Consider the following 24,723-nt stretch of genomic DNA (forward strand, 5'->3'; position numbering starts at 1 on the left):
ATTTTTAAATTGCAAAGAATGATTCCACCAGCAGATGTACTATCTTTTTTTTTTTTTCTTGTCTCTTCAAGTGAAAATATGCATCAGAGACTACTGACCTCAGATCTTGTAGAGACCTGATTTACCAGGAAAGTGCCTCATCTGGTCACAGACTAAGGTATATTGAACAAAGCTATTACTTGCCTATTGAAATTGCCCTCTCTTCTATTTTGGCAAGATTCTTTGGACTTCTTTCTCTCTTTGCAGGGAGCATGCATGCACATAAATGTAGTCAGCATCATCCTGAAAGCAAAGGTAGTTTAGAGTGAAGAGTGAACTGAATATGATACCACTGAGTTAAGCTCTTAATTTTGCTGTACCAGCTGAGCTGATTTGTTACTCTGAGCCTTTACAAAAAAGCTGTATTAACAGACTGCATTAAATCCTAGTAATATACTTCCAAGTCAGTTTTGATAACATTCTCACAGTTTATCAACTTCTATGCTGCTATGTGATTTTTTTATAATTTCTCCCAGAAAATGTGCCCTCTGGGTTGTCTCTTTCTTTTTTTAGAAAAAACATTTTAAAATGCATTTTAAAAACACTTTCAAAACATATGGAGTTACTTAATAATAGAGATTATTGCCTGTGCTTTATTCAAATAAGACTGCTCACAAAAAATGAAAAGCTAATTAATACTGCTTACTCAAAAAACCTTTTTCTGATCACTCTATCCATCTCTTCCCCTATTTCTGTTCTGCAATGTTACATATGTCTAGACTGCTATTTCAATGTCCAACATAAGTGCAATGAAGTACCTAGATAAAATGTTATCAACTCAAGACTTGGGTAATTTAGGCATGTAAACTCACACTAGTCTCTCAGTGGTGTGAGTACATTTACTTTTCATTATGCATGCTTAATTTTTGCAGTTGTTAACACTTTCTGAATGCAGTCTGGGCAGACATTTGAGTGCTTGATGAAGGAGAGTAAAAATAGTGGTGGGATCCAGTTTCTTGGGTCAAATCCATTCGGTGGCCATGACCTGCTGCTACCCTGAAGCAGAGACTAAGTGGGTAACTTCTGATGAGACAAGTCTCTGTTATTGCCACACATTTAAGAATTTGTCTTCATTTTGTGACCTTATGTCTATTTTTCTCTTACATGAAAAACACTCAATTTATGTTTAGATTTTTCTGCATAAACTGATATGCATGCAGGGGTGGGTTACATAGTAAATACACTCCTTTTTAATATGCTTAAATTATTAAAAGTTTATTTCCGTTATCAAAACCAGAAACCTGTTTTAGAAATAAAACCATTTATTTATTTGTTCTGCTTACCACAAAACTGGAGACTGGAAATTGTCACCCTTAATGAAGGAAAAGGGCCCAAAATTTTTGTTGTTTTTTTAAAGTTTACAAATGTTCCTTTAACGTTCTGAAGTTGATTGTATGAATTCCAGTTTTGCTGAAGATGTTGTTATAAAAAAAGAAAAAAAAAAGGAAAAAAAAAAAAAAGAAAATTTTGGGGAGCTAAAAGCCCTTTCAGTCTTAAAAAAAATGTGACTCATAGTTTATTACTAGTTGGAGAGAAATCAGCTTGTCCTGTAGAACACACAATCCCTACAAAGTAAGTGTTTTTAAGGAAGCTGGTAATGCTTCCACTAATAACAGACAGCAGGCAAAACATTCTGACTTGCACCCTGTCCCACACCACTGTCTTCTTTTTATAATTTATTTCAAGCAATGAAGATGTTCGCCAGTCTGCATTGAGAAGAAAATAGCTAAAATAAAAATAAAGTATGAAAAAATCAAATCCTGTTGTTCACATACAGTTTACTCCCAGCCCCTCCATGAAAGGGCACATTGTTATCCATGGTATCTTTCAGATGTTGCACAAATTGTAGAGTGCTCTCAAAGTCAATAAAATGTTGCTCTTCTCATGGTGGTAATGCTTGTGCCTTATTTCACTGTTTACTTCTCAGACATGAAGAAGCTTCTTAGTGATAAATAACTATGCTTGTAGTGAATCCTAAAAAATATCTGCAGTTTTGAGAGTATATTAGTGTATGATACTTCCCTGGTAAACTTGGAAAAAATCCTTCAGAAAACTATGGGGATATTCTGACTTTGGATAGCTGGCAACAAGTGTTTGGTATATCCAGGCAAACACTGAATGGTTTTGCATTTCTTTATGATTTACAGCATGGGGCACAGTATAGACATTGAAAGTCTTCATTATGCTTTTCAAATGTGAAAAATTAAGAAATAATACATGCACACTAGTTTGTACTCTCACATTTCAGTGTGATCCATGTGAGTTTGATAGAATAAATGACATTGTCATTGCAGTCTTGCTTGTTATGGTTCTCCTTTTTTTGCATAAGCCTGCATGCGTTGTTCGTACTTAGCCACAGAGGAAGAGGCCTCCAGATTCTAATTTGAAATGTAAGTAAATTAGTGTTGCTTTCTGTCACTGATCATTCTCAAAGAAACTGGGAATAAATTGGGTAATTTTTTGTTCAGGTTAGTCTGTGGTGGTTGTTGCAAACAAAACTGTGAGTTTACAAATGATAAATTCCATTCCTTTCTATTTCCAAGTGTTTCACAGATTATTCTGTCTTAGATTGTTTACATTTTGTAGCCATAAGAGAATTCTGATGTAGATAAACCTGATCCTTGTCTAAGTACTGTGCTGCAAAATCCATCTGTAACTTAGCTAGCACAAGTGGAATGGAGGAGTAGCTCCTTGTCTTTTTGCCCCTCACTGTGCAGTTGTATTGTTTTACTTCAAGGAAGTGTCAGCAGTATGAGGACAAGGTGAAATGAGACTGGAAATTAAGTCACCTTTAATGAAGGAAAAGGGCCCAAAATTTTTGTTGTTTTTTTAAACTTTACAAATTCTGAAGTTGCTTGTATGAATTCCAGTTTTGCTGTAGATGTTGTTAGATTTGGGTTTGTTTTTATACACTAATTGGACACAGAATGGGGCTATACTTTCACTTGGGAAAGCTATCCTTGTTGAATGGCAAAAAACTCTTAAGCATAACAGAAAATCAATTTTCAAAACTTGATCTATTTTCAGTTACTGCCTTTCTTTTCCTGAAGTCATTCTATTAACTTGGTACTTTTCTCAGCTATAGGAATTAATTTCTTGTACAAAATAATAGAGGCACAATATTAAAAAAATTCAAACCTTCTTTGTAATTATAAAAAGAAACAAAAAGTAGCACAAATGTACGGAGAAGAAAGAGCAGTTTTGAAAAGTATCTGAAAAGCTTGTGGTATAGAACATTGATCTGAAAAGCATTATGAGATTAAAAGGTTTATGAAATACTGTTATTTTTGCATAACCAGACTAATATAATGAATAGACATTAAAAGGTTGAAATCTAAACTGCATCAAGTTGCTATTAAATTACATCAAATTATTAACAGTTATTTTCTGGGGAGAGATCAGGTGTCTGTGATAAAGTCTGGTTCTGGAAGTCTTTGCTGATATACAGTTAGTCCTTGACGATGCTGACTGTCTCTGAAGACTGAAGGGTCTTCATTACATCATTTTAGAATTAAGTCCCCTATAGTCTGCTTATTAACTGTACCAGCTGAAACAGCACCACTGGTAAACACGTGGGCTTGGAATCAAGATTCCTTGGCAGTTATTTTGCAACTGTTGGCTAGTCTGTTATGCATTCTGGCCACTGCATATACATTCACTGGCTATTGCAGTTGCACCTGAAGAAACATGAACTGCAAGCTTGCAGTTCTACATTTTTTTGTTTGAAAAAGTTCAAAATGGACTTGAGATGAAAAAATTCCTTCCTCCTCAGTAGGACAGTTCTTGGACAGTATGTTTTAGAAGAGTTTTCTTCATAGACATTTGCTTTTTTTTACATGCTAACCCAGATATAAGAGTAGGAGGAGATTGTTGCTGTCTCCGCAGAGGCTTGAATAACTATTCCAAGAAAGTACATATTGGTTGGGGTTTTTTATGTTAAATGCTTCTGTTTAGGGTTCCTAGTCTACACAATTCATGTCAGCCCTTTTGTGTAATGTGCTAATATTTAATAATAGCGGGATAATAAGGGGAAGGGGAATATGCTCAGCATTTGCTGGTGCTCCAGAAGCAGCAAGCAAATTTAAAACATGAACAGCATGAGCTTTAAGCATCACTAGCCCAGCTTCTCTAGAAGCTGGGAGAGGAACCAAGGAAGGGATTCCACTCCACCAGTGTACACATCTTGACAATATTGATAAGAAAGTGAAGGCAAAATGTTTGATGGAGTGGCATTCTATGTAGGCAGAAAAACATCAGGAATTTATTTTGAACACAGTTAGTGTGAAAATGGTTATTGGGAAAGACAAAGAAGTAAGTGAAGGGGTGAAGTAGATACATATAGCTGGTATGTGTAGGAAGGAAGAGGACATAAGGATTTGTGTACTTCTTACTCACATTCCCCTGCCATAACCTTGGTCAACACCATTTGGTTTTTCAAGCAGAATGCATGAAGAGAAATGAAGGCAAGCAGATGTAGTAAGTGCAGTTGATGGCAGGCAGGTAGAGAGTAAGAGTGTTGTTGGAAAGAATATGCAGAGAAAGGGAGAGATCTTTAGAGTGGGTATCTTGAAGGCTGCTCAGGGAAACTGAGTTAACTTTGTGAAACTGACAGTTCATGTGTTGGTTCAGAATGCACCAAGCAAGCTGTAACAGAGATTTTCAGGGGTCAGTGTGACACATGCTTGCATTTCAAAGGTGCAGTTAAAGCATCATTGTGAATTTGTTAAAACAGGTAATGCTTAATGGGGTGTAGTTGTTAGTAGTATGTTGGTCTGTGGTAACATAGCTGATGCAGGACAATGGAGGAATCATCTCTTAATAGTTTCTTGCTACTTACGTCTGCTTTTGTGGTCAACCTAGAAATGACAGTGGGACACAATAAAAATAGTGGACTGGTAGTGGTGCTTACAGAAAGTTAATGTGGAAATGCTGCCTGAGACAAAGTTGTGAAAAATTAGTATCCCAGAATAATGAAAGAGAGGCTCCTTTAGGATTGTGTCTGCAAAGAAACAAAATATACAAGTTAGGAATGATGAGCTGGGAATGGTGGAAGTCCAGATCCTCAGAATCAAGGAGCTACTCCTCAAAACTTCCACAACACCTTAGCCTTATGGCTTTAGCTACAGCAATATAATTGTGTAACTAGCTACACAGATAAATGGTATAACTCTTTGTGTAGGCTGCTGTTCCTATGTAAGACCTTACCATAAAGATCTGGTCTTATTATTGCATGTGAAGCTTGTGTCAGTAGTGACCTACTTTAAACATGTCTCTTGATGAGTCACCTTTGGGAAAAGTTACTCTCCAAATATTAATCCACTTTGCAGTAGTTAGACTATGACACAGTTGCTTGTGGAAGGCTGTCATTAGCAAAAATTATGTCAATAGTTACAAAAATAATAATCTCATTTCAGGTTGGGGCACTCAGGATAAGTTTGATTATTGAATTGTGTTTTTCTCAGTAGAAGCTCCAAAATACTACAACAGTTAAAGGAATCTACCCTTCATTCTCCATGAGTTTGTTCTCATCAGTCCTATTTGCATCACTTATCCTTTTTTATGGTAATATTAGAATATACCAGCTTCTTTTGTGCTGCTGCCACAGAGGGTGGCTCCTGCAGATACAAGCTTGGAAAGCTTGGAAAAAGTCCTACAGCTGGTACAAGAAAGGATCTGGAGGATAAGAGTAGCTGTCTTACAGAGCAGATGAAACTTTTGTATTAGTGGTAAGATGGCATGTTGTGAGGGAAGGAAGAGGAAATCTTGTGAGGGAAGTCAGTACTGGTATCACTAAAATCCTGATGACTTGTATTACATCTCAGTTTTGCAGTTAATTCAGGGCCACGCAGTGTTTAGTGATGTTTGCTAGACAGCAAGGTTTGAATTAAAACATGACACATGAGCTGTGAACTAGAGAGAAAGACTGATGAGAGGCTGCAAGTTTAAGGCATGCATATTAGACTAAGAAGTCAAGTAAATGATAACCAGTCATACCTGATGTCATAAAAAGATGCTGAGATTTTATGTTAGCTCTGTATGAAGAACACTGTAATTGTGTATGAACACAGCCTCGGTATGACTTTTTTTGTCATTTGCCATCATTAGCTTCCCTCTCCTGGTTTCATAGTATTCATTTCAGTTTGTGGTTGTAACAGGAGTGATTTAGCAGTGTGTTGGAAATTATTTTATTTTGCTTATTTCCAGTTGTAGTTTAATGATGTAGAGTACTAAATGTAGTTTTGTCAGATAATTCTGAGTGTTGCATGTGTGAAATGAGTATAAAACAAGTAAGTCTAGGCAGGGAAGCCTCTTTCTGTCAAGTTTTTCCCATGTTTCCAGCTGAAGCATGGTAATAGGAAAGAGGGGTAAAATACCAAGTGCATGAGGTGATTACTGTGTATCCAGATAGGCATTTAACACTCTAAAACACCTAAGCCCCAAATAATCTTGTTTTTTTCTTCACATAAGTAGTGAAAATTAGTTTTATAAAAATACTTTGTCTCAGCCTCGCAGCAATGATATGTGATAGCTAAAATTCCTGATAAGGCAGAGTAATGATAGTTTTTATAAATTAACTGGCCTTCAAATATGTCTAATCCAGCAATGACCTATTCCTAGGCAAGTCACCCGGTAAAAATTCTCAGGTAAAATATTTGATTTAATTTTTTTTTTTTTTAATATATACCACAACGCTCACTGAAGATGTGTTTGCTACTGTGCAAGACATTTTACAGCCCTCTACACCAAGCTCAGTGTTTGATAAAAGTACATTTGTTCTTTCTTCTTTTATAGTTTTGTGCCCCAGCAATGACTAATCTGTTGCTTCAGGAATGTATAATGTGTGTGAATAGAAATGCATATGTATTATTTGTAATTACATTTAAAATGTGTGTGTGTGTGTGTGTGTGTGTGTGTGTGTTTTAATATACATATAAATGTATATATTTCTTTTTACATTTTAGAGCTGTGATGGCCAGTCACCAAGCAGAAGTTCAGAGTTTGAAGCTAGATAATGGTTCAGTTATAGAAGGAATAAGTGACCAGGTACTGGTGGCAGTTGTGCTCAGTTTCACTTTCATTGCTGCTCTGGTATATACACTTTTAAGGTGAGAATGTGTTGATAGGAATTAATCTACATACCTGCAGTTATAATTCTAACTTTCTCAACAAATTTTTGCATTTGGTGTACAAAACCTCCGTGATTTTTGTGACATGAAGGAAATGATTGATCACTTACGATGTTTAGCTAATTGCTTGGCATAATTTCATAACTTAATTCAGAATTTGAGTGAAATTATTATCTCAGAAGTGAAGTTTATCTCTTCCTTATCTTCAGATGGTCAAACTGAATAGTGTTCATCATTCCTGAAGACTGAAAATGGACAAATTCACAGTATATGTGGCTGGTGTTTTATATTTGGGTACAAAGTACAAACTTGTGAATATTAAGACTGGATATAATCACCAAATGCTTCTTAATTAATAAACTAGAAAACAATGGATTTTAATATTCTTTCCATAAAGCAAAATTTTAAATTCAGAATTCAGTAACTTTAATGGCCAAGAGGTCAAAGCTTCTTTTTAATTTCAGAGTTTTTACTTACAACCTAACAAATATCTTAGCCTACATGTTTTGGGAAAATAAATCTAAACTTTAGATAGGGAATTTTTTTTTGTTGTTTTTTTGTTTGTTTGTTTGTGGGTTTTTAGTTTTTTTTTTGAGGGGGGGCCTTTAGTTTTTTGGGGGGTATTTTTAGGTTTTGGTTTTTTTTTTTTTTTTTTTAGTTAGTTTTTTTTAGTTTGTTTTTTAGTTTGTTTTTTTTACTGATGTCTGTTTACTTCTGAACACAGAATACTGACAACTAAGAGAACACAATATTAGTAATGCACTGTCATTATGGAATTCACTGAGGAATATCTGTCCACATAAGAAGTGTTAGCAGGTTTAGGAGTTATTTGAGAGCACACTACAAAAGAAAGCAGAAGGGGGAAAGCTGCTTTGCAGTGCTGCTATTCAGGACCAGGAGACAGCAAAGGAATCTAGGAGAAATGTATGGACTTCATCTTGCTTTTCTCTCTGAGGCTGTTTGAGTTGTTCAGATGGCTTCAAGAGTGCCTTTTTTCCATCTGCTCTCACGTTTTCTGTACCTCTTAGGCTGACATTTTTTTTGCATTTCTGACTTCAATTTTAAGTGTTTAGTTTACTTTTAAACATTTTATTTTTTAACATTTTATAAAGGAAAGGAAGATAAAAAAGTGAGCGGAAGAAGATCATTGGCAAGAGAGTAGGAGTTCACTTGGGGCTTGAGTTCAGGGAGATGATACATGGATGATAAAGGGTTACTTGATGGGGAAAGAAGGGCTATTTCCTAACTACCTTCTCAGTGTAAGGAGCTAAGTAAAAAGTTTTTCTGTGGATCCTGGTACATGCTCTGATGGTTTCTTTTCCAGAGGGGCAAATAAGCTCCAACACAAAACTCCAATACTTTTTAACACTTGAGGCTTTTTTACTTCTATATTGTATGCCTGACTATGGAAAGTCCTATCAGCATCCTCAGCTTTCTGCTATGCCTGCTGGTACCTTCTGAAATTGCCTGTATTCAGCAGCATATTTTCTCTACCTCCTTTGTATTGTCCCCATGAAAATCTGCACAGTATTGTAGAATAGCTGTACAGTGCAAAAAATATAATAATTCTTTTTTATTTAGCACAAAAGGGGAAGTGGGGGTGAAAAGGAGTGTTTTCTTTTTCCTCTCTGGTTATCTTAGGCAATGCAGTGGTATGTGTGTTTCTTACACTGTGTCCATTGCCCCAGTTTCTTTGTCACCCATACTTCTGTATGCAACATCTGGTATATTTAAGGTGGATAGGAGCATGTTCAGGTAAGAATGTGGCAATTTAATTTATACAACAAATTGAAGGAAGCCCAGTAAACCCAAAACCTCCAGTATTTGGTATCAGAGATACGCTACTTCTTTCCAGATGCATCACCTAACCCATGTTTATCAGTCTGCAGGTTTAGAAATTTTTCTCTCATTTTTCTATCCCATTATGTGGTTTGATTATAAGATCAAGTCAGTATTTTCAGCAGAAGACCTTAATCCTCAGAAATTAACAGCAGCCATTGTTGTGCAGTGATACACTAGCCCCTGTAAGAACTCTCTTTCACTGTGCCTGTGTGACACCGCACACTGAATGAGTAGGCAGCCTTCCTCCTTCTGGTAATGATAGTTGGGTGAGGCTCTTAGTGATACATAGCACAATTTTTCCATGCCAGAGGACTTTTTTTCCTCGAATTTTGGAGTGCCAGCACTCAGAAGTAGGGAAATGTGCCTATGTAACCTTTTTGCCCCATGTAACCTTTTTTTCTTTCTGTGTCATGTTTGATAATGCCTTTAATGACATAGTACTGGTCTGGTTTGCATTTGTTTTCTCACACTATTAGCTGCATGACAGAAGTTGTGAATTGGATACATCTCGAACTCTGCCTGTCCCCTCCTGGGCATCGTACAGTGTTCTGCTACCTGAGCATCTTATGCATGAGACAGAACTTCTATATACTGTTGCTCTACAGATCTACAAACACTCTTATGTGTTCAGTGTAGTGTGTGATACCAGAGTAAAGTCATACAAAAGAAATGTAAGAATGCATAAGAATGATTTGCAAATATTGCCCAGGTAACTTTACCATATCTACTTTTTAAATTTGATCACTTAAGGTTATTCTTTGCTTAGTATTGTTCATCACTGGGTAGCACTTTAGCAGCAATTTTGCAATTAGTTGTTCAAGAAGGAATCAGAATAAACTTGCTTCTAATTCACACTTTCCACTTGTGTGTGATTTGATCTGCATTTAAATATATATCAAACTTCTGGCAAAGTAAAGGTGTAAAATATGCTCATTTGTAGCATGTTAACAGGAAAATACTTTTATATGTCATAGCTGTTATATGTATAACATGCTCAAAATCTGACTCTTGGAGACCCAGGGTAGGCAAGAAGGGGTTTGATGTAATATGATGTTTGATGCTATATTCCTATCATATAGCATATGTCGCCCACAGTAGTGTTAAATAAATCTATTTATTACAGATACCCAGGTAACTATTAGTAAAATACGGAGTTTGTCTATTCCTCTTTGAAGACAGGGTGAAAGAAACAAATGTTAAAGATAGCAGCAAAGAAGTATTATGATTGCTGATATCAAATGAAGGAAAATACTGTGGATGCTCCTAGAGCCATTAGAAAAATATGTAAATAGGGCTATCCTGATTGGAAAGGACCAGGATAGAAAAAAACCTGCCTGAGACACCACCAGGAACTGCCAGCCTTTTTTCTCTTTCTTTTCATAGATTAAATTAGATTTTTTCCTTCCCAAGTTCAATCTGTCTGGTTTTAGCCTGTTATTGTAACTGGGGAATGCAAACCTCCCTGTCCTTGTCTCCATTAATGAGCCTTGAAGTGAATTTTCTCCTCCCTGCCCGAGTGCAGGGGTAGGGGAGAGCGAGCAGAGGCCTGGTTGGTGCTGGCTGGGCCTAAACCCTGACGAGGACTGCAACCAGGGAATGTCCTAAAATTTCAGCCATCAGCTCTGACAGAGGATCAGCTTGCTTAGGTCATCCCTGGGAGTAGTACAGCCTGGTTTTTAATTTAACTTTTAGTCAAAGATGGATCATAGTGCCCTGAAGTTACCTTTTCTGATTTGTACACTAAGCAGTTTAAATGTTTTTCACCAGCCTTAGATAGCAGTGGGAAATAATTGCTCTTGCTTATAGAAGGAGAGCCTTATCCTGTCCCCTTTTCTCCCCATGAGTGGTATTCTATATGAACTGACATTTCTTCACTCTCTCTAATGTGTGAAATATGTGGGCAGTACTTCTTATTCTCTGTTGAATTTCCTCCAGCTTCTCTATGTGTTTTTGTGCTTTTAGCCTAAAATAGAAAACAGAATCCAGCTGAGAACTCAACAGTGCTGAGCAAAATCTATCACCGGTGAAATCCATATGAATCAACAAACATAAAAATTCGATTTTGAATATGATGCTGTTGACTCATATTTATTATAACTAAACACTCAACACCTCTTAGTGTTGTCAGCATAATTTTTAATTCCAAATCTCTTCCCATTGTGCTTCTGAATTTCGAATTTGTAATGTATCCAGCCTTTTTTCTTCAGTTAGTTTCTTCGCTATGCTTTTCATTGGCATATCTAACCTGTAGTTTTCTTGCCCATAGTCTTTCTTTTTAAATAGTGATTTTAAAAGGGATTTCTTTTTATATCCAGTCTGCTGATAGTTACATAAATTCAGCATTCTATATCTAAGAGTTTGCCTACCCCTTCTTATGTAAATGTTATGCCTTAATCTTTCATGTAGCAGATAAAACTGAAGTAACTAGGATTTGTCACCTGTGCAACTTAGATAGTGAAGAAAAAAAATTTAAGTGGACCAGCTACACAAAAACTACCAATGGAGACAATACATAAAAATATTTCTGCATGAGGAACACAAAAGCTTTCAACCAACTTGATTATTTTGCTGGTTAATGGCTTCATTTTTTTCAGATTAAAATCTTATTTTTGCCATGATTGGTAAAAATCTGAAAAATATTGCTTCTGTACAGCTTTAAATGTCCAGAGCAACTTTAGGATCTAGAATAAACATTCTCTTTCCCTAATTACGTGTGTACTTCCTTTAGAACCCTTTATAGCAGGAAAGAATTAATTTTTTTATCTTTTGTTCAAGTTTCTGTTTTTGTTTTTTCTTTTTCTTTTCTTTTTTTTTTTTTTTTTTTTTTTTTTTTTCAGTGAGTTACTTTTAAGTGTTGGGTCACAATGTTCAAGTTTTTTTTACTGCTTGTATTTTCCTTCACAGAAATGAACATCAGAATATACACCCAGAAAATCAAGACCTAGTGCGAGCTCTTCGTCAGCAGCTTCAAAGTGAGCAGGTGCTGTACAAAGTGTTGGCATTGTTCAACTCTCTGGTTTGAAGTAGTGTAAACTTCAGTGAGGTTCCTGAAGAAGTTGGTCTTGAAAATTATGGAGACTTACTGTACAGAGACATTTTTGAAATTTATCAAGTAATGAGATAACATAGTCTTTTCTGTGGATAAATTGGGTATTTTAAATGGTTGGTTCTTATTTCAAACATTTTTTTGCCACAAGGTGGAGTATGTAATATGTATATTATCTTGCATTCTTCCTGCAATGTTCCTGGGAATTTAGTGGCAAAAGAAAGGAAATCTGGAGTACAGCTTGCTGCCACAGGACAGGGGTTAGATGTTTAGAGTGATAAACTGTGTGTAACAGAACAACAGCACAGCAACAAAAGCCGGGCAACAAAGACTGACAGAGAGGAAATTTTTAACAAAGCCTTTCAGTGACCAGGGACAATGTTTTTAAACTGAAAGAGATTAGGTTTAATTGGGACACAAGGAAGAAATGTTTTACATTGAGGGTGGTGAGACACTAGGCCAGAATGCTCAGAGAAGTTATAGATATCCCCTCCCTGGAAGTGCTCAAGGCAAGCCTGGGTGGGGCTTTGAGCAACCTGGTCTGGTGGAGGTGTCCCTGCCCATGCCAGGGGAGTTGGACTACATTAACTTTTAAGGTCCTTCCAAACCAAACCATTCTGCACTTCTGTGACTGCATCCTCTCCTGACATGCAGAGTAGGCGATGGGAGAGTCTTCACCAGGTTTCACGCCCTAGAGTGAAAAGTCACATTTGGAGAGTATTGAGGAGAGTTTTCCATCATAAGACTTCTTGAAATGACAGGTTTTTAACTACAGTGCATATTTTTTTGGAAGGCAAAATGGGGAGAAAACCCATAACATGGCAGTGACATACACAAGCTGATATCTATGCAAGCATAAATGTGGGATCACTTGGGAACACTAAATACTGTAACTGGTAAGCAGTGCAGTTTAATTGCCTGGCTCCAGACAGAGGTTCTTAGGCTAATGAAGTAACAGTCTAGATGTGAGTTGTTACTCATGCTTCAACATGTCTAACCAGAGTTAATGTGAAGGACCAAGGAGGTTTGTTCTTTCATTCCAGTCTTTAACTGGAATGAAACACATACTTATATAACAGAGGAAGGGAAAATAATGGGCTTGTCACAAGAAGAACTTGCTTAATTAATCTGTTTTTAAATTAAGCAGGCTTGATTTTTTTAAATTTTAAGGTAATTTCTCTTTCATTTCACATAATTTTGCATTTGACTGGTTTACTTCTACTAGATGAACACTGAATTTATTATTTTTTTAAAATCTCAGTTATATAAAGATAATGCCTCTAACACTTTGCATTTCTGTTCTCTTGAACAGGATGCTTCTGATGGTGATAGACATCACTTCTATACAGATATGTCTTGCCCAGTCTGTTTGCAGCAGGCTACATTTCCTGTAGAAACAAACTGTGGACATCTCTTCTGTGGTAAGCGAGAAAAACCCAAGCTCTAAAGATAAAACCACAACAGAAATGCAAAGATAAAAGCAGAACAGAAATACAAACTTTTGGCACTAGTACAGTCAACCCTAATTCAAAGCCTTCTTTATTTTTAACTGCTTACCTTCTAGTCTGCTTTAGAAAAAAAATTTAGAAATAGTTAAGAGTCACAGTCGCTTTCAGAGACTGCTGTATTTTTTTTCTATGCTATCAGGACTTAAGCTGTAATTGATTAAAAAATGGCAGGGACAGATGGTATAATTTATTTCCAGTTAGTAAAAAACCGAAGAAGCTAAAAAACACTGGGGATGTACCATTTAAGAAATTGCTTTAGAAGGTGTAAAAAATACTGCTTGGTATTATCATTATCTCAGTGTGTTTTGGTTTTTTTTTTTCTTGGAAGTCCTGAGGAATTAAGACTGAAATTCACAATGCTTGAAGTGTTTGCTCTTTTTTTTGAGGCACAGCTATTCAAATTTACATATAACTTTACTATGTAGCATTTTGCTTCCTCTCCTTCAGGTTCCCAGTTAGGATTCTTTCATGCATTCATCTAATTCTGTGTGGTATGTAGCACGTGCCATGCTTTGTTGCTTAAAGGAAAAAAATTAAAAATTTGTAAAACAATTAACATTCTTAGATTCTTATATATTCCTTTACCTGATGAAGCTCTGATATTAAAACCAAGGGGTTTGGATAAACACCTTAATACCTTAAAGTTAATTATGGAGTTGAACCCATTCAGGTTTTTTTTCATTATTAGCATTGAATGTGAACACATTGGTTGAGTGCTGTATACAAAATTATACCAGAATTGATGCAACCTAACTGTTTATACACTTGTGCTGATTGCCTTGGTGTGTGAGGGGTATTATTTCATGCAATGGGTGTTTCAGCTCTGAAGTTTAAGTGTCTGTAACTTACATTCATCAGGTTCCTGCATTATTGCCTACTGGAGGTACGGGTCATGGCTTGGTGCCATACGTTGTCCCATCTGCAGACAAACGGTAATAATTAAAGTAAACATGAAGCTGATGGTTTGGCTATCTAGCACAGCTTACCAAAAGCTGTGAATGTGAACTGCAATAGTTAGACTGAGAGAAGAGGTCTAGAGAAGCTGGGAGAGCTGGGTGTGTAATGCGTGCAATGGATATGTAAAACACAGATGGGGGATATTAAGTTGAATTGACCTTTTTGCCTTGCCAAGTAGCTCAAAAAGCACCAATTGTTTCTGCAACTCAAATTTAAGGGAACCACACTGGTAACTCAGCCATTTTTCTGTTAAGGAGTATGTGAAAACTGAAAATCAAAACTCTGATTCTTCTATGCTTTCCATTTGGGATGTTATACAACTTCTTCAGCAGAACCTGCATCTGGAAGGCATGGCAGTTGTGGAAGACTGCCAGAAGGCAGTAAACCACTGATTTCTGAGAAGTACCCTCTCCCATCCTTCTCCCCTGAAAGAAAGGCCTCTGAATGTCAGAGGTCTTATTTTGTCCCTTTATTTAGTTTGTATATATTATTGAGTTCCTTAGAGCAAGCATTAAGTTACTTCCCACGCACTTACTTGCATTGTCAGTTTGAGATATGTCCCTGCAACTCATTAACACTTAGACTCTCACAGTGTATGATCTAACAAAAGAACATCTGTATTTTAACAGTGCACAACCTACAGAGCTACTAACTTCTGATTAATTATATAGCATGCTCATGTCCTTACCCATACATTATATCCTGCTTTGCTTGTGTGTATCAGCAGGACAAATGACTGTAAGAAGAGAGAGGAAGGAAAGTAAAATAGGCATGACTAGAAGAATTAATACATTTAAAGCATAGCCACTATGAGGAGATAAACAACAAAAAAAACATGGTGTAAATTAAAAAGGCAAAAACAATGCTTTTTTTAGTGTCTCCTTACACAGGTATTCTACTTTCCTCCCAAGTAACAGGTAAATTGGGTGGTACTGCTTGGTTATGCATTCATTCTCACCCTCTCACTCTGTGAAGGAAAGTGAGGTTTAGTTTGTAAATAAGGAATGAAGTTACATACAAGAACAGCATGAGTTATATAGAAGGTTTGTGGCAGGGCTAGGAGGTCAATGTAGCTCTGCATATGCTGTCGTGTGCTAGATGTGACTGTAGTACTGGTACAAGGCACATATTTAGAGGCTGGGTACAGAAGAAGCTTTTGAAGACTGTAATAGTTTAAAGTGCTATGCATTTTCTGTTTTCTGTAGTAATCTGCATTTTATACCTGAACATCTTTTCCAAATGAAAGTGTTAAATTTTGAGAAATTACTATATAGAAAGGTAACATAAGGTGTATGTGAATATGACTCTACATGTTTTTGTATGTTTGCATGGAAATTAACCCAAGAATCTGGCATGTTTCTCTGAGCTTACAGAAGAGCTGAAGGTTAATACCTTTTTCTGTGAACTTATTATTCTGTAGGGTTGGCAAATTCTTGGTCTTTGTATGAATATCCATGTGGAAAAGTATGAGCTTTGCTGCTTTTTGCTGAGATGCAAGGCCAATCTAATCATGGAAGAAGAATGTGCTCATTGTTTGCTTTATTTGATTTTCAGTTTAAGAAGCAAAACTAGGTTTATTTGGTAAATTAACTTTTTTCTTCAAATCATCTGTCCCGCTTCTGAAACATAAACGGTTTGCATGTTTAGAAAAATTTCTTTGAAGCCTCTCTTGGAAGGATGGCTCTTAGGCTTGTTTTTATGGTTCCTACCTTTACTAAGTATAATACTCTGTAAAGATCTGTAAGAAATTATTTTATTAAAACTTATCAGCAGTGTCCATGTTAGTAGTTTTCATTTTATTTTTCTAGTAAATATTCAACTAAAAGTTTGTTCTATGCAATTTTCATTCGTAGTCCACAATGCCTCCATTTAAAAGACAGTTGTAACAGTCTCTCTGCTGTACCCAGGTGACATTGTTTTTGCCACTTTTTGGTGAAGATCAGCAGGATGCAACCCGCATACTTCATGATGTTAATGATTACAATCGGAGGTTCTCAGGACAGCCCAGATCTGTAAGTTTTTGATCAATTTGGATGGAAGTCAGTGATTTTAGGAGAGATAAATTAATTCTTGGTGTTTGTTTGGTTTTTTTCCCCCTCTGGGATATGAATGTTGTCTTTATGATGCTTAGGGACTATGCAAATTTTCCTATAGGAAATTAATATCTCTATCGTTATAGTATGGCCACAAAATATTTATTTGTAATTTGTGGAAATGTATGGAAACTTGCATTTGTGTTGGGAGTGAGAACTGCTAATAAGCCTTGAGTTCCCTATTCATGTGTTAAGCTCTTTTTTTAAATACAACTGATTAATTTGTAAGGATTTGTAATTAGTCAAAATTTTAAAATAAATTATACAACGAAGAATATTCACTTGATTTATATCTTTATACTGAGTAGAAGAATCTGAAGTTCTACTCTGTGTGTCTTTCTCCCTCAGATTTTGAGCTATATGCTTGAATTTTCATTTTCCTTTGGGTTTGTTTTTTTTTTTTTTTTATAAATAGCTGAGAAGGAGAGTTAAGTTCTATGAGCTTTAGAAAGTCAGCTTTGTTAGACTGTCTTATATGAGCATGTTCTTAATTGCAAGATGAAATGTGTGCATATGCACATTATAACTTCCCTACTTGTTTTCATTGGATTTGGATGCAGTACAAAACATCAGCAAGGAAAATCCACAGTCCAAAGTGACCAGAGGTGTTTGACAAGCTTTTTTTTTTTTTTCTAAACCTCAAAGCAGTTACGCTTTTTCTCCAGAGTAAGTTGAAGCTTCCTTTGAGGCTCCACTGGACCTCTCTGGGGACTATGTCTAGTCACCACTCATGCCTCAGATCTGCATAAAAACCTTAATCAGACCAGATAAACAGTCTTCGATTTATTCAGAGTGTATTGCCTGAACAACTTAAAGTATTCCTTTCTGGATAACTTTTTCAACCTTAGAAATAACTCATTTTAATGTCTTGGCTCTGTATAGGAACTATGCACAGTAGAAAACTAGCCAGAATAAAAAAATCTTCAAAGTTCCTCACTCCTTACAGCTCACAACAAAAACCTGAATATTTTCTACTGAGCAGTCCCTCACTAAAATGGCAGAATCATAGAGACAAAAAAAAAAAAGTTTACTTTGAAACTTGACCCATTCTTTGGAAACCTATGTGAATTCCTGGTTAAGGAACCATCATCCTGTGGGGAGTAGGGGGCCAAAATTGTGTTTCTGAAGAACTACAACCTGTTGCTATTTTTTTCCTCCAACCCCTAATTGTCTTCCATTCTGATCAATATTTCACTCCATACAAACTATTTGTTGTGTCTAATTTTATTAATGATTTATTTTACTCTAGTTGTAACTGATTTTCCTTTTTAATAGATGCCGATATGTTTTATAGAGTCAAATGTATGTTTTACAGTATAGAATAACACAGTTTGACTGTCTTGAAAATGTATATTCTGTATCTGACTTTCCACCTAGCAAAACGAAATCCAGAAACTCTTGTGTTACTGTTTGTTTGTTTTTTTAAAATTTTAATTCTTAATAGCTAACAGATTCCAAAGCTGTGATGTCATAATAGAAAATTCAGTCTAAAAGAAAGGTCCTTGCTAAATAGGCCTGTTGCTAAAGCAGAATATTAACTTTTGGTTTCTTTCTTCATAGATTATGGAAAGAATTATGGATCTTCCCACTTTATTGCGCCATGCTTTCAGGGAGATGTTTTCTGTTGGAGGCCTCTTCTGGATGTTTCGCATCAGAATATTCCTCTGCTTTCTTGGAGCCTTGCTCTACCTGGCCTCACCTCTGGATTTTCTTCCTGAAGCCCTCTTTGGAATTCTGGGGTTCTTGGATGATTTCTTTGTAATTTTTCTTCTGCTGATATATATCTCTATCATGTACCGAGAAGTGGTAACACAGCGGCTGAATAGATGAAATGGATAAAAAGTTCCCAAATGCAGAGGCAAAAAGTTATGGAAAGTTTTAAAAAGAGAACTATAACATAAGGGTGATATAACAAGGTGCCTGTGTACAGTTGCAGTAGTTGTAATTTTATAGCTGGTCATCTTATAAAAATATGATGGGTTAGTATGTGGTGATGCTTAACAGGAATCTTTAACTTGTGTATTAGATACACTTCATAAGGATGAGTTTAGTTTTATAATGTAATAAGCTACCTTCATCTACTTCCACCTGATATAATCAAAACAAAAAACACCTTTTTTGGTGTATGGCTTGTAAAAAAGGAGTCCTGGCAAAGGACTTCTAGGACAAAATCCTTTTGGGTGATCTAGACTTAAATAAGGGAATTCAGAAATTCTTCACTGTGCAGTTATGGCTAAATTGTAAATGTCTGCCTCTTGTGGGCTAGACTTTTTTTAAATAAAAGCTTTGTATGTCTGTGGAAGAAGAAACTCAAGGACTGCAGTATAATTATCACACTGCAGTTTGCTATTGTCCAAATGCGTCACAAAAACAAGGAAAACGCCTCAGTATTGCTTAAACTGCACTATGTACAGCTGCATGCAATTCATACAATTTTATTTTTGTATTTGGGAATATACACACAGTATCTGATCTAGATAGAGAAACCAATATGGTACATGTCAGGCTGGCTGGTGCTCTAATTTTGAATGGGAGCTTTTCTCCTCAGTCTTGTCTGTTTGGTAGATATGTATCTTGAAAGTGCAGATTTTATGTTGCTCTGAGTCAATGCTGTGTATCTGAAGTGAGAGCTGCCATTCCTTCAGTTGCATTAAATACTGTGCCCAGTAGAGGTAACCCTCAAACTTAGATAGTGGTTGAAGAAAAGAAGTCGGTACCGGATGTTTACACTACAGAACTTTAATTGAATGTAACTTCTGCAATTCAAGTGTTAAACAATTTGGATATTGGAATTGTGTTTAATTTTCAGTTGATGTTTTCTTACTTTGTTGATTGATTTGGATGTGGGTAGAGGAGGTTACGAATTACCTGGATATTGACACATGGTAAGGGACCACAAAAAAATCTTGGAAATTTTTTAAAAAATACCAGGGTATTAATTATCCTTAAAGTTGATAATTTTTTTAATGTTGAATTTTAATGTAGGCCCTCATAGCTACAGAATAATTTGGAAAAAAATTGCATATTAAAAAATTAATGCCACTGGAGAGTTGTCAAGGGTATCCTAGATCTATGTGCTTTTTATCTAGAGGAATGATAATTACCATTTTATTGTAACTTCCTGAGTACTTGAAAGACAGTGACTAGACAGGTGATTCTTTGCATGTTTACATGTATGCAATGAGACTTACAGTGAAAGGGACCTTTTCAAAACTTCAGTGTTTTTCCCATGCAGGCATCTTTCCACAGCTTTTAGCACCTAGGCATGTGCAGGAAGATGATAGAGCTGGCACCTGATGTGTCAGTGGTTGGGGTTGGAACTTGTCCTTCAGTGTCAGTGCTTTAAATGGCATTTGTTTAAAAGCAAATTCACAGATTTTTGATTTAAAACTTTTTATTTTTGGAAATACAAGGACTTCTTATAAATGAACTGGAAAGCTTTTTACTTTTTGCTTGTTGGTTAAAGATGGGCAAGAAGAGAAACAGGAAGTGAAACAGGTGGGAGGAGGAAAGCAAGACAGAAAATGACATTTTTTGGAAGCAAATGCTACTGGTTTTGTCAAACTAACTGTTCTTGAGTATCTTAGATGAGCTTTTCTCTTTGTCTTGGCATTGCTATTATATGATGATAGTTTAGTGGCTGCCTCAATTGAAAGTCATTAAGGCCTTATTGAGTAAGCATGGGATATTGATAGACTGTTCAATACAAGAGGCTAGTTTGGATGCTAGGTAATACATGATTTTGCAGTTTTTCTGTAAGCATTGTTTTCTTTTGGTGTTTTTTCCCCAAGAGATCTAGCTGAGATCAAACTCCAAAAAAGTGTTTTTAATTTAGTAAATGTAAAACCTCGTTTTCTTTTGGAGTTTAACTTTTGGGTCTGCTTAGAGATGAGTGTGAAATACTGTTGTAGAACAATTGAGTCTGTTCATACAATATGTTGAACTAGTACCTCCTCCATATGTTTATCTTATGATTGTGTTTATACTTTTTCCTGTGACTCTCTAAGTTCAGAGAGGTTATAGATATACATGAAACTGCTTACTGATTTATTTTCGTTGAGCTCCCCAACTTCACATGCTACTGCAAAATTCATGCATGGATACCCACCTAAGGAGTCTGCTCATGAAGAACAGACCTTCTTATGTACCTGAACTCGTGTACAAACCATATCTGAGTACTATATATAGTTTACCTGTGTTCTGTTTCTTCCTTCACTACTTTTCTGCTAGTCAGAAAAGTTTCATTTAGAGGCTTCTGCTTACTTTTAAATATTGAGTGACCTTGGGAAGCTGAAGTTCAACCCATTAAATGCCTGACAGAATTATGCCCCTCCTGCCTTTTCACTGCTATGTATGCTTACTTGTGGAGACTGGTTTTTTGGTCCTGCCGGCCACTGATGAACAGTATTACGATTTGCTCAGGCTTTGAACAATTGAAATGTGAAGATGCCTCTGTCCTGCAGCATCTGGCTGTTGCTCCGTTACACAAATCTGAAGTAGCTGTAAATCAGCTGCCTTGGGTACCTCGCTTGAACTTAAGTCTGAAGCTCTCAAGAAGCTAGAGATTGATTCATGAGCATGCAATATTCCTGAACTGTGTGCTGACAAATTGTTCTGCAGCAATGCTAAAGGTAGTGGTGAGTGGTAGAGCTGAGCACTGGCTTCAAAATATGAAGGAAATACGTGATGCTAAGTGGAGACTGACTGCAAATACCACTGTGGTTTCACCTCCTGGAATGGGGCAACTGTGCTACTAGGAGGGGAAAAGAAAAAAAGAGGAAAACTTTAGCAGCAAAGAGACACAGGGCAAAAAGACAGTGCTTAAAAGATAATTTTGGTTTCACCAAAACCTGTGTGAAGTATTTTACTGTTTCAGCAATATTAACAATGGGAAAAACTAAAGTTAATACTTAATAGCTGCTACAGAATAACTTGTAGCATCTTGAAGCCTAATGACCATCTTTATGAATAGTGCTGTATAGAGCAATCTGTTTCTGTATTGTTTGCTTCCTACACCATTATGTCTATGACAATGAGGCATAACAGTGTGATTTGGGGATACAATTTTGCCATAGAATTCATAGAACTGTAGTGACCTGTGTGTTATACTAGATTTTTAAGAGAAAAGTATTTAAACTTACTTGTTCTTACTTCTAATGATAATAAATTGCTACTAAAGTAAGATATTCTCTTGATTTATTTTACTGACTATCTGGGTGGGAAATTGTTTTATTCCCTCTTCTCTGAGCTAGAGTTGGCTCTCCTGAAGTCTTGATCGACTCTTACCTTAATGTCTGTGGGAAGGATGTTCAGAGGTAACTCAGAGGTTTTCATCATTATTGCCATTATAAGGATTAAAACATTTGTAAGATCTTATTCCCAAAAGTACATTGTACATTTGACATCTTTTCCCTGAACAGTCAGATCTGTGGCACTGTGCTTTCAGGGTGATAAACCAATACAGATGATTAATGAGAACCTTCACACGTCAATTCTCCAGGCAAACAAAAGCATAAAGCAGGTGGATGAGAATCCAGTTAGCAAAGTAAATTGAAGGAAAGAGGAAGCAATCTGTCTAGGTTTACAGGATGAAAGTTGGGATGGAGCAGAGAAGAACAGGCATGACTGACTTGTGCTGCCATCCTGTGCTTCTGATTCATGACATGAAAAACCCTCTGGGTATCAGGAAGACATGATCCATTCTGCAAGGAAACGTGCAACAAGTCTTAGCTGGGAAGCCCAGGGCCAAGTTGGGCCAAGCCTTCTGGACTCGTAGGTGAACTTTGTACATGGTTGCAGTGTTTATAGAAAAATATGTAATTATATATTGGGTAAGAAGCTATTAAATCAGGTTGAAAGTTTGAGGGTACACACTTGCCCTTCCAGCTGAGGCCTGTGTGCTTACTGTGGGAAGCTGAACATTCAGAAGTTCCTCAGCCAAGGAATAGCTGTGCCCCAATAGGTGGCTTTTTTAGGTCTGTTGAACATATGTAGCTGTAGGTAGATTTTCTGCTTCCAACTGCCAGCCAGGCAGCTCTCTCTTTGTCACCAGTACTGGAAGCCACATGTGCATTTGTTCCAGTCATAGACTGATAGACTGGTTTGGGTTGGAAGGGACCTTAACAATCACCTAGTTCCAACACCTTCCACTAGAACAGGTTTCTCAAAGTCCCATTGAAACTGGCCTTGAACACTTCCAGGGACAAGACATCTACAATTTCCCTGGTCAGACTGTGCCAGTGTCTTACCACTTTCACAGGAAAGAATTCCTTTCTAATACCTAATCAAAGTCTATCCTCTTTCAGCTTAAAATGGTTCTCTCTCATCCTGTCACTAGGCATTCCTCCCCAGCTTCTCTCCTGGCCCTTCAAATATTAGAATGCCACTATAAGGTTTCCCTGGAGCCTTTTCTTCTACAGGCTGAACAACCCCAACTCTCTCAGCCTGTCTTCATAGGAGAGGTGCTCCAGAACCCTCATCTTCCTCATGGCCTTCCTCTGGACTTTCTCCAACAGCTCCATTTGTTCCTGGTTTTGGGGCTCCAGAACTGGACACATTACTCCAGATGGGCTCTCACAAGAGTGCAGTAGAGGGGGAGACTCCTTTGACCTGCTGGCCATGCTTCTTTTGATGCAGCCCAGGATATGATTGGCTTTCTGGGCTGCAAGCACACATTGCTGGCTCATGTTGAGCTTCTCATCAACCAGCACCTACAACTGCTTTTCCTCAGGGCTGTTCTCAATCCATTCTCTACCTACACTGTAACTTTGCTTAGGATTGCCCTGACCCATGAGGAAGACCTTGCACTTGACCTTGTTGACCTTGTTTGTGTAGTTTGCACAAAGAGGCAGAGCAGTCTCACTATCTGTGTTTCCTTGAGATCTCATGTTTCCTTGTAGCATCCGAGTGGATTACCTCCTTCCCTGCTGTGGGCATTGGGTTTTTGACATGGGAAAGAAGCTGCTGAATTTCATTCCATCTATGATTTCCTCATCTCAGGGACCTGCAGCTAAGAGTATATCATAGATACATTTTGTTTATGCCCTGGTAATCTCAGATTTTACCTTAGATTCTTCTATTGCGATTTCCATGCCAATCCTTAGGGCTGCTCTGTTGAGTTGATTAAGTCCAAGAAGGGGCTGGGGGGAGGAAATGGCTTCTCTTCAGGAAACTTCTTAATTGTGTGACAACTCTTATGGGTACTGTATGGAGCCCTGTATGAGGACGTCTAAATAACTTGTCTCTTTTTGGTTATGCTAATAATAGGTAATTGGCACAAGAATAATGAAAACTCCAGAAAATACATATATGAGAAGAAGTTGGAGAGACAGGTATTTTGCCTATACAGGAGGCTGAGGACAATATGAGTCTTTAAATTTGTTAAAGAGGTATGGTGTTCTCTGGATGAAGTAGCAGTAAGTTTCAGTTGTAACAAATTGGTGGAACCTCTGCTGGGAGGCTTCTGAAGGAAGGCTAAGATCTGTGGGGAGTAGTTTCTGTACAGCTAGTCTTGTCTAGGGAACAGGCAGATGAATGAAAAGGTATCTGCTTTTAAGGCAGCTGGTCTGGGACTTAACAGACGTGGGACCAATGAAGTCCTGATCTGACCCAGAGCTGGTGTTTGACATGTCACCTGTATGCACCAGCTAGCAGACCTGACCAGCTGGCACATACCCAGCAGTTTTTCTAAACAGTAATGCTTATAATACCAGGGGTAGAGATATGGCTCCACCTCACTGGAGGAAACCTTACTAATTATTTACAATAATATTTCATTTTATTACAAAACCTAATTTTTTTGTCCCATATTTTGCAAGAAGAGGATTATTTCACATGATTAACAAACAGATGCTCAACTGGTGGGAGGAAAGGAGAGGGGAAAGGAACATAATTGATAATATTGAGTCAATTGCTTATTGCTGGCAGGTAGCTGAAGGGGAACCATGGTTGTATCAGGTGTTACTAATAGCTTGGCTTGAATATGTTGTGTTGAAAGCTGTTCAGCCTCACACAAGCATATGTTGTGCTTCACAGTCAAGAATTGTTTTCTTCTCCCCCTTTCTGCCTTCATTCTGGAAATTTATTTCTTCTTTTACTAAGATGGGGATGCA

At 37.0% G+C, this 24,723-nt stretch overlaps 1 protein-coding gene across 8 annotated transcripts; it reads left to right on the forward strand.

Annotated features, from left to right (window-relative positions):
* Positions 1–70: 70 nt before the first annotated feature.
* Positions 71–21,794, forward strand: RNF170 (ring finger protein 170). Of its 8 annotated transcripts, none has more exons than XM_071731224.1 (8): positions 71–157; positions 2,334–2,429; positions 7,002–7,145; positions 11,913–11,988; positions 13,367–13,475; positions 14,421–14,494; positions 16,427–16,531; positions 18,173–21,794. In XM_071731224.1, the coding sequence occupies exons 3-8, from the start codon at positions 7,009–7,011 to the stop codon at positions 18,440–18,442; spliced, it is 771 nt and encodes a 256-aa protein (XP_071587325.1). In that variant the 5' UTR covers positions 71–157; positions 2,334–2,429; positions 7,002–7,008; the 3' UTR covers positions 18,443–21,794. The 8 variants fall into 8 exon arrangements, with proteins under 8 accessions (XP_071587325.1, XP_071587324.1, XP_071587329.1 ...); XM_071731223.1 differs by having other exon boundaries at positions 2,369–2,429; XM_071731228.1 differs by having other exon boundaries at positions 2,369–2,429; positions 7,002–7,083.
* The last annotated feature ends 2,929 nt before the right edge of the window (positions 21,795–24,723 follow it).

The sequence above is a fragment of the Heliangelus exortis genome, chromosome Z (genome assembly GCF_036169615.1).
Source record: "Heliangelus exortis chromosome Z, bHelExo1.hap1, whole genome shotgun sequence".
NCBI lineage: Eukaryota > Metazoa > Chordata > Aves > Apodiformes > Trochilidae > Heliangelus > Heliangelus exortis.

What these genes read in the sequence shown, in the direction of transcription:
- RNF170 (XM_071731224.1), top strand. Translation starts at nt 7,009, where the DNA reads ATGGCCAGTCACCAAGCAGAAGTTCAGAGTTTGAAGCTAGATAATGGT. An exon ending in CTGGTATATACACTTTTAAG is followed by an intron (nt 7,146 to 11,912) that starts GTGAGAATGTGT and finishes TTTCCTTCACAG; the next exon opens with AAATGAACATCAGAATATAC. An exon ending in TCTCAGGACAGCCCAGATCT is followed by an intron (nt 16,532 to 18,172) that starts GTAAGTTTTTGA and finishes CTTTCTTCATAG; the next exon opens with ATTATGGAAAGAATTATGGA.